Source organism: Echiichthys vipera (genome assembly GCF_963691815.1).
Source record: "Echiichthys vipera genome assembly, chromosome: 13".
NCBI lineage: Eukaryota > Metazoa > Chordata > Actinopteri > Perciformes > Trachinidae > Echiichthys > Echiichthys vipera.
In genome coordinates this window covers 24,470,784-24,484,698 of record NC_139838.1, presented here as the reverse complement: position 1 = coordinate 24,484,698, position 13,915 = coordinate 24,470,784, and the positions used below count along the sequence as shown (strand labels likewise).

Sequence of the window (13,915 nt, the reverse complement as noted above, 5' to 3'; positions counted from 1 at the left end):
CTTGAGAGTACTGTGATCAGACTCGGGCTCATGAACCAGAACAGAGGAGTGTGTGCAATATACATGCTGGACACTAGAGGACAGTATCCAAAGATGCAGTAGAGCATGAGCTCTTTCACTCACAGGGCGGTGTTCCTGCTCACAGTATATATATATATATATATATATATATATAACCATTCAAATCTGTATATATTTAGTAAATGGAGGTTCTTACAGTAGTCCATGTGTGCACAGTAGGAACACGTCGAGCCTAGTCAGCTGACAGACTCCAGAAAAAAAGGCCAAACAGAAAATAAGTTGCCTTGTTACGGTCATTGACTAAACAAGGCTGCTCTGCTTTGATTAAATGATGACACACGGGATTCATTACTTATTAAAATTACATTATGTCCTCTGTAACTTGTGTAGAAGGCTATATTTGGGTTAACTCGGTCAGCAAATCTATTATAACTTTGTTTTTGTAATAAAGACGCAGTCTGTCTGAGTTTAACCATTGATTTGTTTACTCGTTCATGTGTGTTGACTTGTAATTCAGATGTTTGACCTCCTTTATTTATCTAAAATAAATAAATGAATGTTTATGTACCTTTGATTCATTTTCTCCTCTGCAGTTATTATTTTAATGCATACACTTTAAGTTTGATTCATTCTTGGGTTTATTTTTTATCATATTTTAGTTCAATTTCATCTCATCTCATCTTCAGCCTCTTATCCAGGGTCGGGTCGCGGGGGCAGCAGCTTTAGCAGGGGACCCCAAACTTCCCTATCCCGGGCCACATTAACCAGCTCTAACTGGGGGATCCCGAGGCGTTCCCAGGCCTGTGTGGAGATCCTGTGTCTTCCCCGAGGCCTCCTCCCAGCTCAATTTTATTTCCAATTACTTTTTATTGTTTAGAAAACACAAAACATCCGCAGCGAAAGCCAAAATAAATGTTCACATAGATTATATCAATGATGTGGTTAGGATGACCTGTCTGTAACAGTAATTAAAGACATTGCAACAGCAGTGTTAATGTGATAAACAGTAATATATGACTCAGGAACACTTTAATCTCTACACTGACTTCTTTAAAGCCTGTGATTTGTATCCAGGCTGTTAATGAATAGTGAGGGGGCGGTCAAATCCTTCCTTGGATGTGTTGTTGTTTTCTTTTCTTAGAGCAGAGAGCATAAATTAGTGGCACAGCCAGGGCGGAGAGTCTTCAGTTGGGTGATGTGTGGGAGGGCTGGTTGGCACTGCAGCCAGAGTCAGACAAGCACACAGAGACAAAAGTGAGACTCTCTCTAAGAGACACCATCCGCTGGCCAGAGAGGAGAAAACAGTGGGGTGTTTTTTACCCCCATGCTGTGGCAGAGAGAGATCCATACATGTTGTCCATCAAAGGGCAACATCAGAGCCAATTCTTTCTGTATTTTGTAGAAAAAAATTCACAGAATAAATCATCAAACCCTCTTAAACCGTTTTAAATTGGTGAACCGCATCTCATGGTTTTTCTTTGGTGATATCTTTAGAGCTGAGCTGTGGTAGATTTGGTTATTTGCACTTTTCATAGGTGATTTTCTCTTCTCTTACTTTTTTTTCATTCATCTTCAACCGCTTGTCCGTTTCGGGGTCGTGGGGGGGCTGGAGCCGATCCCAGCTGACATCGGGCGTGAGGCGGGGTCCACCCTGGACAGGACGCCAGTCTATCGCAGGACACATAGAGACGAACAGAGACAGACAACCATTCACACCTACGGGTGATTTAGAGTCATCAATGAACCGAACACCTGCACGTCTTTGGACTGTGGGAGGAAACCGGAGAACCCGGAGAAAGCCCACGCAGACACGGGGAGAACATGCAAACTCCACACAGAAGGGCCCAGGCCGGGATGCAAACCTGGAACCGTCTTGCTGTGAGGCGACAATGCTAACCACTACACCACCGTGCAGCCCCTCATACTTTTTTTATTATTATTATTAAATTAATTATTATCAAACTCAGAGATTAATGAGGTTAAAAGCCTCCGCTGAAAGTGCTGGAAGTCGTTACAGATGAACATCATTGTTAGAACTTCCCTGTAAGTCACTTTTAGCTCATAACTCACTGGTTGAGAAACACTGCACGCACTTGGGTGGCTCAAAGTTGCAACACTGTACTCCACTAAATTCAAGTGACTCAGTGTTGAAATATTTTTCACATTCCTGTCATGAAGGATTTATTAATGCACGTTTTGCAATTTGCAGTTTCACGTTGTTGACAGTCTCCTAATTCTTTCTGATGACTGAGTAAACAAGGACTCCCAGCTGCATGAGAAAGTGATAACACACACATATGTGCTCAGGCTGCGAGGACACCTGCAGTGTTTCGTTGTGAGAATGTAGACGCGGTGCTACTCTGACTGGTCTGACTTAGACGGTACATATTGTCAAACATTGTTAATATAATTTGTAGTGTTTTAGAAGGATCTATTTCTTTAGGTGTAATCACTCCCCATGTGCATTGTTTTCCCTATTGGTGGTTCGGCATGCGCAGTGATATTCATGTTCTACATTAAAAGTAAACTGAGTGAGTTTCATCTCTGTGTGAGAATAATACATTTATTATTATGTAGTCGTAAAGACACGACATTATTTGTAGAGCGAGTAAAGATTTTTGAGACTGTACTCAACCTCTGTGGCTCATACATACATACGCACACGCATAATTACACAAAACACACTTTGAACCTGTCAATAACAAATAGTCCAGTCTATTTCTATTGGCATTTGTTAATGCATAATTCATTTTGTGTATGCATGCATCAATAGTTGGGGAAGTGTTTGCTGCACAAGTCTTTTTCAGGGCACAATCGTTATTGAATGATAATTGAATTCAACAGCCAGTTGAGGTGGTTCAGGATCATCTAGTAAGGATGAACCCTGGGCGCCTCCTTAGGGAGGTGTTCCAGGCACGTCCAGCTGGGAGGAGGCCTCGAGGAAGACCCAGGACCAGGTGGAGAGATTATATCTCCACACTGGCCTGGGAACGCCTCAGGATCCCCCAGTTAGAGCTGGTTAATGTGGCCCGGGAAAGGGAAGTTTGGGGTCCCCTGCTAAAGCTGCTGCCCCCGAGACCCGACCCCAGATAAGAGGCTGAAGATGAGATGAGATGAGATGAATTCAGCAGCTTTAGTCTTAGGGTCTTGGTTTTGTGCATGCTCATTAACCGTCACACTGTCATGATCATCTTAAATCACTCCCTTGTTCACTCATAATACACACTCAGTCCATAACAAGCAGTAAGTTGTAATTTCGGATATTTCGGACTCTGTGTTCCTTACATGTCATCAGTATTTTCCACTGTAATTGTAATTTTCTGTCAGAGATGAAGCTTTGTATTGTATCGTATTGCTACTGTATGGACAGTGGACACCACTTTATAATTTGGACAGTAAATGTGCTGAAAGTAAAAGTAGAGCAGACTGTCTGCTGTAAAAAGGCCCGTCCTGTCCCTGATGTGTTCGTCTCAGCACTTGAAAGGTGGACATGCATATTTTCCTGTCGGAGAAAAGTTCTAAGTGCTTCTTCCAAGTACCGCTTCCTTTAGTATCTGCAGTTTTTCTTGGCATCTTGACGTACTATTGTCACGGCTTCATCTGAATGTAACAGTAGATCTGTGTTTTGCACTTTGGACCTAACACTCACACTGCTTAAGGCACAGGGTCTATGAGTCGGACACTGCTCATAGAACTGTACCTAACATGGCTGGAGTCAGATTCATTTTGAGTTTCCCAAAGTTAAATCAGAGCAGGGCTGTCGAAGTTGATGGATACTGTCAGATTTAAATGGATATCATCGTGTTTTGATATGAGCAGTACTGCATATAACAAGCAGGTATAATGAAGTCATTATGTGATGTGATATATTACTTTACTTTCTTGGAAGGGTTTAGAAGTTCTGCCTTAAAGTTTTAGCTTTAGTCATTTTAATTTCCATACCTATTCTTCAGAGTTGTTTGGCTCTGAGCTGTGTGATCCAGCACTGATTCAGTGTTAAGTCCCCCACTGAAGAGGTGTGGTTCTCTGGCATTATAATGTAAAAATGTGCCGTCATTCAGTTTTGGGAATAGGATGTGACTTTGAGGGGAACAGTGTACGTGCTTTGGGAGTTTAAAATAAAAGCTGTGAATAGAACAGGATTCACTTGGCGTGCCTTGCCCCAGTTTCTCCAGCAGCAGGAACTCAAATAACCCCACGCAGCTCCGTCATTTGTTTTTTCACCGAGGAAGCCGTGTGTGTCTCTCTATCAGGGGTGGAGTTGGCCTGTGCGGTGTGTGTGTTTGTGGGCTCTCTGGTGTGCCTCAACTGGTGTCTATCTTTGCGGTGTGTGTTCGCCTCTGTGCCTTTAAGAGGAGGGTCTGATATGTGTGTGTGCGTGCGTGTGTGTGTGTGTGTGGGTATTTCTCAAGCTGAGGAGGGGAGTGGTGGTGGGCTGGAATGAAACCTCCAGCTTTAGAGGCAATACTGGGACTGAGTGTGGGTGAGGAAGAAGGTGGGGACAGACAGAAAGGTGGACAGACAGCCAGGAGGGCTTTTACCAGCACTGAGGGGACAAAGAGTGAAACAGGGGGTGCAGAGTGTCAGGGGAAAGTTTAACAGAAAGTTTGAAGATAGAGGTGCCCTGACTCCGGCTCAGTATCTGCCCGGCCATGTCCATGCCCATGTTTGACCCGGGTCAGCGGCTGTCAGAGGAGCAGGACTATGTGCAAGCCTATGAGAACGTCAGAGAGAAGTATAAAGGTAACAACACCCCCCTCTTCTCTTCTTTAGCGGCTTTCACTGTGCATAACTCAAATGATGTTGAGAGGATCTTTGAATGAGAGCTTTGGTGTGAGTGCTCAATGACTGGAGTGTGTCGACTGACTCAGTAGCATTAATTGGTTTCATATCGATTTGTACAAATGCACTTGAGTTCAAAGAGGTCTGTGTGTGGGGTGTAGGAACAGGAAGTATAATATTTCTATTGTAGAAATGTCTTTGATCTTTGTTATTATTACAGTTGGTGATTCATCGCAGTGTCACTTCAAATATAAAGCTGCGGTTTCCTCCTGGTGATTTTGAACGAAAGATTCCTCTCTGAGATGAAGAAGGCTACAGTGGGTTGTGGCCGACAGGTTAAGCAATTAAAAATGACTAAAACACAAAGGAGTCCTCGTCTGTGTCCTCTTCTCTGACCCGACGGCCTCCTTTGCATACAGGGGAGCCACTGGGCAGTGTGGGCACAGAGAGGTGAGACTTTTGGCCCTTGGTTGCCTGGCACAGATCCAACAATGCAGCGTGAGTGATAAGAGCTACCAGCGAAGAAGACGGCACATCAGAAGGACATTCACCTAAATACAGTATGGGTAATCAGTCTGGGTACACACTGCCATGACTTGATAGTGTTTTACATTTCAGAAAACAGACACAGGAAGCAACCTCAAGATGTTCCTGCAGCTCATTTGCTTACTTGATTCACAAGGCTGAATTTGACCAATGCAAATTCATTCATGACCTTTGTGCTGCAAGAAGCTGCAGGTTCGAACCGTTTTATACACTTTTCTCCTGGTTTACTTACATACAAGATGGATTCAGGTACATGACAAAAGAACATTTCAATAGTTAAACTGCAGTGCCGATTGAAAGTTGTGATTCAATGTCAAAGTTTTCCGCCGATGCTCAAACACAGACCTGCGTGACCTTTGAGCGCTCAAAGACCAAAATAAGAGCCTTATGCGATGCACCATTAGGGATGTTTTTAGCGTCTCATTTTCCTGACGTTTAACCAAAGGTTTATACTTCAAAGGTTGAGTGGAAGCATATCTTGCACAGTCATTGCCGTGATGAGCTGTGTTATCTTTTCAGATTGTTTCAGACTGAGCAGTATCACGTCGGCTGTGGGTCGGGGTGGTGAACAGTGTCATATGGCTGTGCAGAGTTGGGCTAGCACCAGCAGCAGCAGCTCTCCTTGCAGTTGAACGTCCACATGCATGTGCTGATCGGGGTTACACATTGCTCTGGTCAAGTGGTTATACGCCAAATAATTCAGACAAAGCCAACATATAACTGTATTTCTATTTTCTAATGAATCCAAATACTGCCAAACTGCACTGAGTCGTCTCATTTTCCACCTCACTGCTTGTGGGACGGGACTAACAGGCCAAAGTTTTTCCCTCTTTTTTCATCTTGCATTATTAAGTACCTAAGGGATGCTTGTTTTTTATTAAGCACCATTTGACAAAGACAAGACAACATCTTTTAGTGCAAATTATCAATAAAATATAGTTTATTAATGCATGTGACACACTGAACGAATAAGAACGTTAGGTGGTGTGGTGGTTAGCACTGTTGCCTGAGAGGGTTTCTGGTTCGAATCCCGGCTGAGGCACTTCTGTGTGGAGTTTGCATGTTCTCCCCGTGTCTGCCTGGGTTTTCTCCGGGTTCTCCGGTTTCCTCCCACAGTCCAAAGACGTGCAGGTGTTCGGTTCATTGATGACTCTAAATCACCCGTAGGTGTGAATGGTTGTCTGTCTCTGTTCGTCTCTATGTGCCCTGCGATAGACTGGCGTCCTGTCCAGGGTGGACCCCACCTCACGCCCGATGTCAGCTTGGATTGGCTCCAGCCCCCCGCGACCCCGACAGGGACAAGCGGTTGAAGATGAATTAATTAATAAAATAATATTTTTTGAAAGAGTAATTGACTAGCTAAGGTAGCAACATTTAATCCACTAATCCCGCACATCCCCAGCACCATTATAGTATATATGCATGTGTGTGTCTGAGTCTGTGTCACTCTAAAAATTCAGAATTTTCTAATCCAAACTAAAACTACCTGTTTTAGCTTATTCATTTTTTCTAATTTGTACTGGAGCATCAGGAGGACATTATCAGGCAGCCATCACCAGCTGCCTCCCGTCTGCTGTATGAGTCTCACTCAGGCTCAATGTGTAAGTAAAGGCAGGTGAATTACAGCAACATCTGGAGGTGGTTTGGACTATAGGACACAGCTGTGCTCTCTTGCCCCACTTACCATCCATACACAGTAGGACATAAGTGAAGAAGCAGCTCTTTGTGGAGCCATAAGTAGTTTGCACTGAGCAGGCCTTAGAGACTCTGCAAATATCAAAGGAAGGCATTGTTGCTAAGAAGCATCATGAGTAAAAATAGGTTAGAAATAAAAGCAGAGATTATAACTGTGGGCATGTTCCCATGTACAACAGTTTTGGTCTCTATGTTGGGAACAGTATCAGTCCATCCAGTCACAACAGTCTAGTCATCTTCTTCCCATGCGGTTGCCTACTGTGCGTGTCACTTTGGGCAGCGCTCCTGCTGTGTATCCCTGGCACTAGTCCGGTGCTCCACGCCCCTATCATAACCTCCAGTCCCTCTGCCAAGACCTCACTTCCTGTTACTCTTTTTTTATTGTTGGTTTTTGACTTGATGCTATTTGTGTTAGAAAATTGTATCTGGGTGAAAAAGCAGGTGGAGTATAAAGAGGGTGGGTTTATTGTTTTGGGGTTTGTCATGATATGTCCGTCCTTTCCCCCAAAGCCATTGAGGTCTGTGTCTGTGAAATGAACTGAAAAACTCATGTATGACCCACTTAATGCTGTGTTCATGTCGGAAGTAGAAGAGTAACAGGCTCACACCTTGAGCGTCATTGTTATTAGCTGAAAGAAACCCTTTCAAAAAGAGTTTAATTCATTGAATTTTAAATCAACATTTCGGTGCTAGACCTCCATCAGGCAAATTACCTGTGACAATGAGAAAACATGTTATATGGGGTGTGGCTGTAACCAATCCCTTTCCCAGTGTGCAATAGGATGGCATAAATACCAATCGTCAATTTGCTGTATGACGATCTCCAATGTCGTACATAGCGCTAACTCCAATTTGTTTGCACAGCGGGAATGCAATTGGTTGCAGACTTAGGGCGCACTCACACTGTCCGTCCGTACCGTGCCCTGTGCTTTAGGGTGCTTGTCCCCCCCTCCCTCTCCCCCCGCGGGGCCGGCCCGGTTGTACTCACACTACCTGGGCCTCTGCGAATCCTTCTTGCTGCCTATACGTCATCACACCGTAACACGTCACACGCATTGATTGACGTCATCACGATGCGTCGCTTTGTTTACAAATCTTTCCGTAGACCTCAGAGTTTTTTTGCGTCTTGTCGACTGTTTTTGAATCTTTTCATCGACCAAATCTGCAGTAAACACTCCACCTCCGCATCACACCAACGTGAACCTTTCGCCCCCATTGTTATAAATGTCCGCGCATGGTCCGTCCTTCTTTTTTCTATGTCCCAACAGGCGCACATAAAATGGCGTCAGAACCGCCGTAGGCCTCGTTCTCGTACACGTGCGAACGCGCTTTACAAAGGCCCACCTCTCCCAAACGGGCCGTGGCAGGCAAGCTAGGCGCTGCACGGCTGCACTCACACTGGTCAAACGAACTAGACTTTAGCCCTGAAACCTGTTTGGGCACGGTACGGATGGACAGTGCGAGTGCGCCCTTACAGATATTAAAGATGTCCCTGATTGTCACAGTCCGTTGGCCTGATGAAGTTTTACACAATCTATGGTTTAGCACCGAAATGTAGCAAACATTTTTGCAAGAAGGGAGTTTATTTGCTATTTTTGACTTGCCCTCTACACCTGTCTTATGAAAGAGATGTGAAGTATTTATGAATCTGGAATCAGCCATTGATAACCTGCAGCTGGTACTCTTATTTTAAGCAGTTATAATTATCAGTATCTGAATAATTTAAATTCTGCTGACCATGATGGACTCTCTTCTATTTTTACCACTGCTGTTAATGCCAGTTAAAAGTTCCCACTGGGGGGCTGGATGTGAGTGTTTATTCCTGAATGCTTAATCTGACATTAATTAAGTTGTTATTCTTGTACAAGCTGTCTTGTGAGGCCCATTTACACAAGTTACAGCAACAGGTGTAATTCTCCTGGGAATGATGAAGTGTGTTTGAGTGGAGCTCTGTGTTATAATAGTAACTGAACAGATCTATTAGTGTAAAACATGCAGCGCTGCTTTAAATACTCACCATAAATATATCCCGGGAGTTTACTCTGTCACTCTTCAAGTTATTCTGGTTGAAAGGCAAACGAAACAGACTTCTGACATTTAGCTCAATGAGATGTGGTAGCAAGGTTGTAATAACATGTACAGATTTTATTAGTCTTGTTGCATCATAACCTATTTTTTGTACAAGCAATACTTTGAAAAAGTCGAATATTACCAATGTTGGATATCTCCTTTTCAAATAAAAGTCCAGTGACCTTGTCTCAGACTCAGGTGACCCTTAGAGGAGTCTCCTGAAACTTCTTACTGATCTTAGCCCCAAGGAAGGATTATTTTGTGGTTAGCTGCTGGTTTGGCTGCCAAATATCCTGAATATCTTGTTTTTAGGATGAATAAAGTTATAATTCAATTCAATTCAATGTTATTTACCGTGCCAAATCATAACAAAAGTTATCTCAGGACACTTTACAGAGTAGGTAAAGACCACACTCTATGACTTATTTATGATTTACATAGACCCAACAATTCCCCCGTAGAGTACGGTGGAGTTGAAAACCTTCACTATAACAGACAGGAACGTCAGACAGACCCAGCTCTGTGGAGGACGGACATCTGTCTGCACCGGAGAGAGGAAGAAAAGGAGAGAGAGAGAGAGAAAAGACGGACGGATGGACAGAGAGAGACAAAGACAGGGACAAAGACAGAGACAGACACACTTCCAGTGACTATAATAACATCTATAATAATGTGAATATGACTTATATGTTATGGCAGTTAAAACAGCAGAATAGTAGAAACAAGCACAGCTAAGTTGATAGATTATAATAGCAGCAGGAAGCGTCATGCAGGACCACAGCAGCAGGCACCACCACCATCAGCAGAGACCTGTGAGACCACAAAGCACAAACAACTCCGGGGAAGAAGTGAATTAGTAACATGCATTGATGAGACATGAATGATACAGACAGAGAGGAGAGAAGCTCAGAGGATCAGGAAAAGTATTAACCCCCGATTACCATTGTCAAGAGATAACTAGTTTATCTTTTACAATAAACTGAATTGAAGTATATATAAAAAAAACGTGACATTAAACTAGAGAGACTAGTGCTAACATTAGCAAGTTGCATTTTAATTTCTTTCTTTTTTTGCTGGCTCTCACAACTGACTGCTGAATGGCGCTCGCAGCAGATGATGACTGGTGGGTTAATGCTGACAACGGTGGTGGATGAGGTGAATGTGGCTCGGACACACACTCGGACTTGAGCTGGTTGCACGGACACGCAATCGGTTCTAGAAAAGTAGCTGCATGTGTCTGCAACAACGCACGCAACATCGTGGTTGTGCAACTGCCGACTGATACGCCGCTACTGCAGCTGTCTGTAGAATGCAACAAGTATATCTGCGGCTCCCAGACGGGTGAACTAGGACGCAGTTGCCTGTTTGACAGTTTACCGTTAATTGATTGGTTAACGAGGGGCGTTATAGGCCTAAACATCTAAATTAGCATCCCTACACCTGCTGTCAACATAACAAACTTAGAATTATATATTCAAAAACTGCAGCTACCACCTAACTACAGGATGGACTAATGAACTAGAAAGAAACACAACTAAATTAAACTGAAGATGTAATGAAAATAGAATAATAAAGAAAAACCTCAAGACCACAAATTCTATTTTCCCCTTTGTTCACTTGAGCTTTCAGGTAAACTGACACGTTTCATAAGACAGTAACACTAGTGTTTGTTTTTGCTGATCTCATCCTTGTGTGTACTCTGTAAAGTAGAAGTCTGTGATTAAATCCAGCCCGCAAGGTGGATTTTAAATGTTTTCAGTGTCCCACTCCCCCTTCTCAAACACTCTAAAATTAGCCAGTGCACTGAGAACCTGCAGCAACAACAGGCCGTGTGTGTATGTGTGCGCGTGCGTGTGTGCGCGCGTGTGTGTGTGTATCACTTCTAAAAGGGCTGCGATAAGTTTGTCTTTTGAATCACTGTTGAGCCGAGCGTCCACAGAGAAGCCCCCTCCGCACTTCACTTCCAGTACTTGCCTCAGATCAGTTTCATGCAACCTGATCTCAAATTCAAAAATAGCAATAGTCCTCAACTTATGCATGCATGTCGAACTCATAGAAACAAAACACTTCACTTCAGTCATTATTCTTTTCACAAGGACCAATGTGTGTATTTGATTAGTGTTTTTCTACCGAGCACTGGGCGGTGTGGTGTTCAGGTCGAAGCACAAGTGATTGGAAACGACTGTGCTCGGTTGTTTTAACTTACAGATGAAAGTTATTGGAAGTGATGGACATTAGTGAATATTGAAACTGGTGAGAAAATAGACACATTTTGATATAAAGTGTTGGGAAACACTGAATATCACTGAATTTTCTGGACACATGTCTAAACAATAGTTCAATTAGCAACCAGTAGCAGTTGAACTACAGGAAATGTAGGAACATGTAGGAAAGTTAAGGAAAATGTAGAAAAATGAAGGAAAATTAAGGAAAATGTGCGTATTCTCTTCTTTGCTGAAAGTAACTCTCAGCCACTCTCACGTCTGCACGGTAAATCTAAACAGTAGCTGGAGCCAGGAGATGGTTAGCTTCTAAAGTTCACCAAATACCAAAACCAACACCTCTAAAGCTCTTTAATTAACACGTTCTATCTCTTTTGTTTAATGTGCACAAAAAACAAAGTGTAAATGCAACAATTGACAATTGGAGTAGTAACTTCCTGGAGTTTGCCAGCTAACAAATTGCTGCTCTTTTTCTTTTTCTCAGAATTGAACTATTCTTTCAAATGAAATATAATATTTACAATAAAAAAAATAGTGTTGCAGATGATCATTTCCATTCAGAATACTTTATTTATACCAAGGGGGCAGTGTGCACTGGCATGTAGATTAGTAGATTGGTGTATTTTTGTGTTATTACTGCCGTCACTTACTGTATATTTATTTAAAATGGTATGGGGGAACTGTGCGTACTGTGAGTTTGAGTCCATGCGTAATCAGAGTTTGTTCGCATAGTTTGATTCACTGTGTGAACTCGTATTTCAATGGACTGCTTGTCTTAAGCCCTTCAAAGAGGCTCTTACAGTGAAACTACTGCTAATTTTAATTAAAGGGCCTCCTACGTCTGCTGTTATTGGCTGGCTGTCAGCTGTCAATCATCTGCTGACACAATCTCATTATTATCAACACGCAGAACAAGAAATAGCGATGAAATGACAGATTAATCCACAGTTCATGGCAGTTTAACACCAATCAGACAAATAAGTCAGACTGTGGATGTTGGACGTATTGGTGGAAAATGTGGACGGGGGATATTTAAGCAGAAGTCTTTCTTTCATCCATCAACCCTTCAGTCTCTCTGCCCTGCTGTTGGAAGGCCGAGTGTGTGTACGGTGTGTGCAGAGGAAAGTTTAAGTCATGGAATAGGATTTAGTCTGCGTGCGTCAACCGAGGTATGAACAGAGCGTTGTTGTAGAGCGAAAGCCCGTTCCCTGAAGGCGTCTCTGTGTCTTCTTTTGACGGGCGTGATCATCATCACTGTCCGAGTCTCTGAACCTGCAGATGAGCAGGAACCATACAATAAACACCAGACAAGAGAAGGATAGGGGCGATATAGGTAAAGCGTGTATTGTTCCAGGGCTCTCAGTGCGATGACCTCCATTGACAGAGGACATCCTCATATATTATCCCCACATATGTTCACACCAACACTCGATCCCACAGTGCTGAGCCTACCGGATGGCTCATTGTACCGTAGATTACCCAGGACTTCTTCTCACCTGTCTGCCACTTCACATGAGTTTGTAAGATGACCTGTTTGGTCTCTGTTTGTTCGCATGTGCAGCTGAAACATGTTGTGTGCCGAGTACATGATGCGTGCGCTTGTGTATGTGGAGGAATTGGACATGGACTCCTTCTACAGTTCAACCGTCTAATGAAAACATCTCCACACATTGATCTCTCCTTGCTTAAAGAAAACAGCTTTTGTCTCATATTTTGCACTAGTTTTCCTACTTATCAATTAAACAGTTCATTGCTTGTTTAAATTGATAGATCTATAATTTGCATTGTGGGAAAAACTAGTAACAAATGTTTCCAGAGCATCATGGATGATGCTGTGGCCAGTAAATAAATGAAATTTGTTACTTGACATGAACAATTAACACCTCATCTGTTCAAAGAGAAACTTAATTTGTTAAGGCCTCAACTAGAGCAACAAGCTCGACAACCACAGAAAGGCTTACACAAATAAAATTAGGAATACTTTAGTTCAGAGGTGATTCACATGTGTATAAACCTTTATACCTAACATGCAGCTACTGTGAAATGATCAAAAATTGAAGCTAATAACTATGAAATACTTATAAAACTTTATTCTGATTGGTAAGAGTCCCAAAGGTCACAGTGAACATCAAACTGAAGCCCCCAACAGCAAAATAAGCGAATATGTTGCCAAATGTAGGAAGCTTTTACACCAGAGAAGATACGAAGACCGTGAAAGCTGTAAGTTTTGATGCCTCTGCGTCTCAAACAGCTCTGTGCCTGCAGTAAGACCAGTTTGTCAGCAGAGTCTCTTTGGTCGTGCCTTTATCTGTCAGTATTAGACGGGTTCACATTCTTTCACTGAGTCAGAATCCCCTTTGATGATAAATGACATCAAGATGTAATTGGTTTCTTGGTTCCCGTGTCTCTGGTGTCTTCAAATCTGCAGAGAAATGAAATGCCAACCATGAACCGCCGTAGAGTGAACTCAGCCAGGAGAGGATGGAGTAGAGCCGCTGTAATTGAGATGGGATTTGTGCTCGAGTTGAGGATTAGTGTCTTCCCAAACCCAGGGAGTCAAGAACAGCTGAAATTAATTA

The 13,915-nt window shown here is 42.9% G+C and overlaps 1 protein-coding gene across 10 annotated transcripts in view; it reads left to right on the top strand.

The window, feature by feature from the left end:
* Nucleotides 1-13,915, top strand: part of pleca (plectin a) — a gene marked incomplete at its 5' end in the record, with an annotated part of 119,775 nt that overhangs the window by 16,846 nt on the left and 89,014 nt on the right. For 3 of the 10 annotated variants that reach the window (XM_083925419.1, XM_083925415.1, XM_083925412.1), the window contains one exon: nucleotides 4,509-4,764. The exons of the other annotated variants lie outside the window; for them this stretch is intronic. In XM_083925419.1, coding sequence (XP_083781545.1) covers nucleotides 4,674-4,764 — 91 coding nt within the window. Of the gene's footprint in view, nucleotides 1-4,508; nucleotides 4,765-13,915 lie in introns of those variants that run through there. 10 annotated transcript variants of the gene reach the window in all.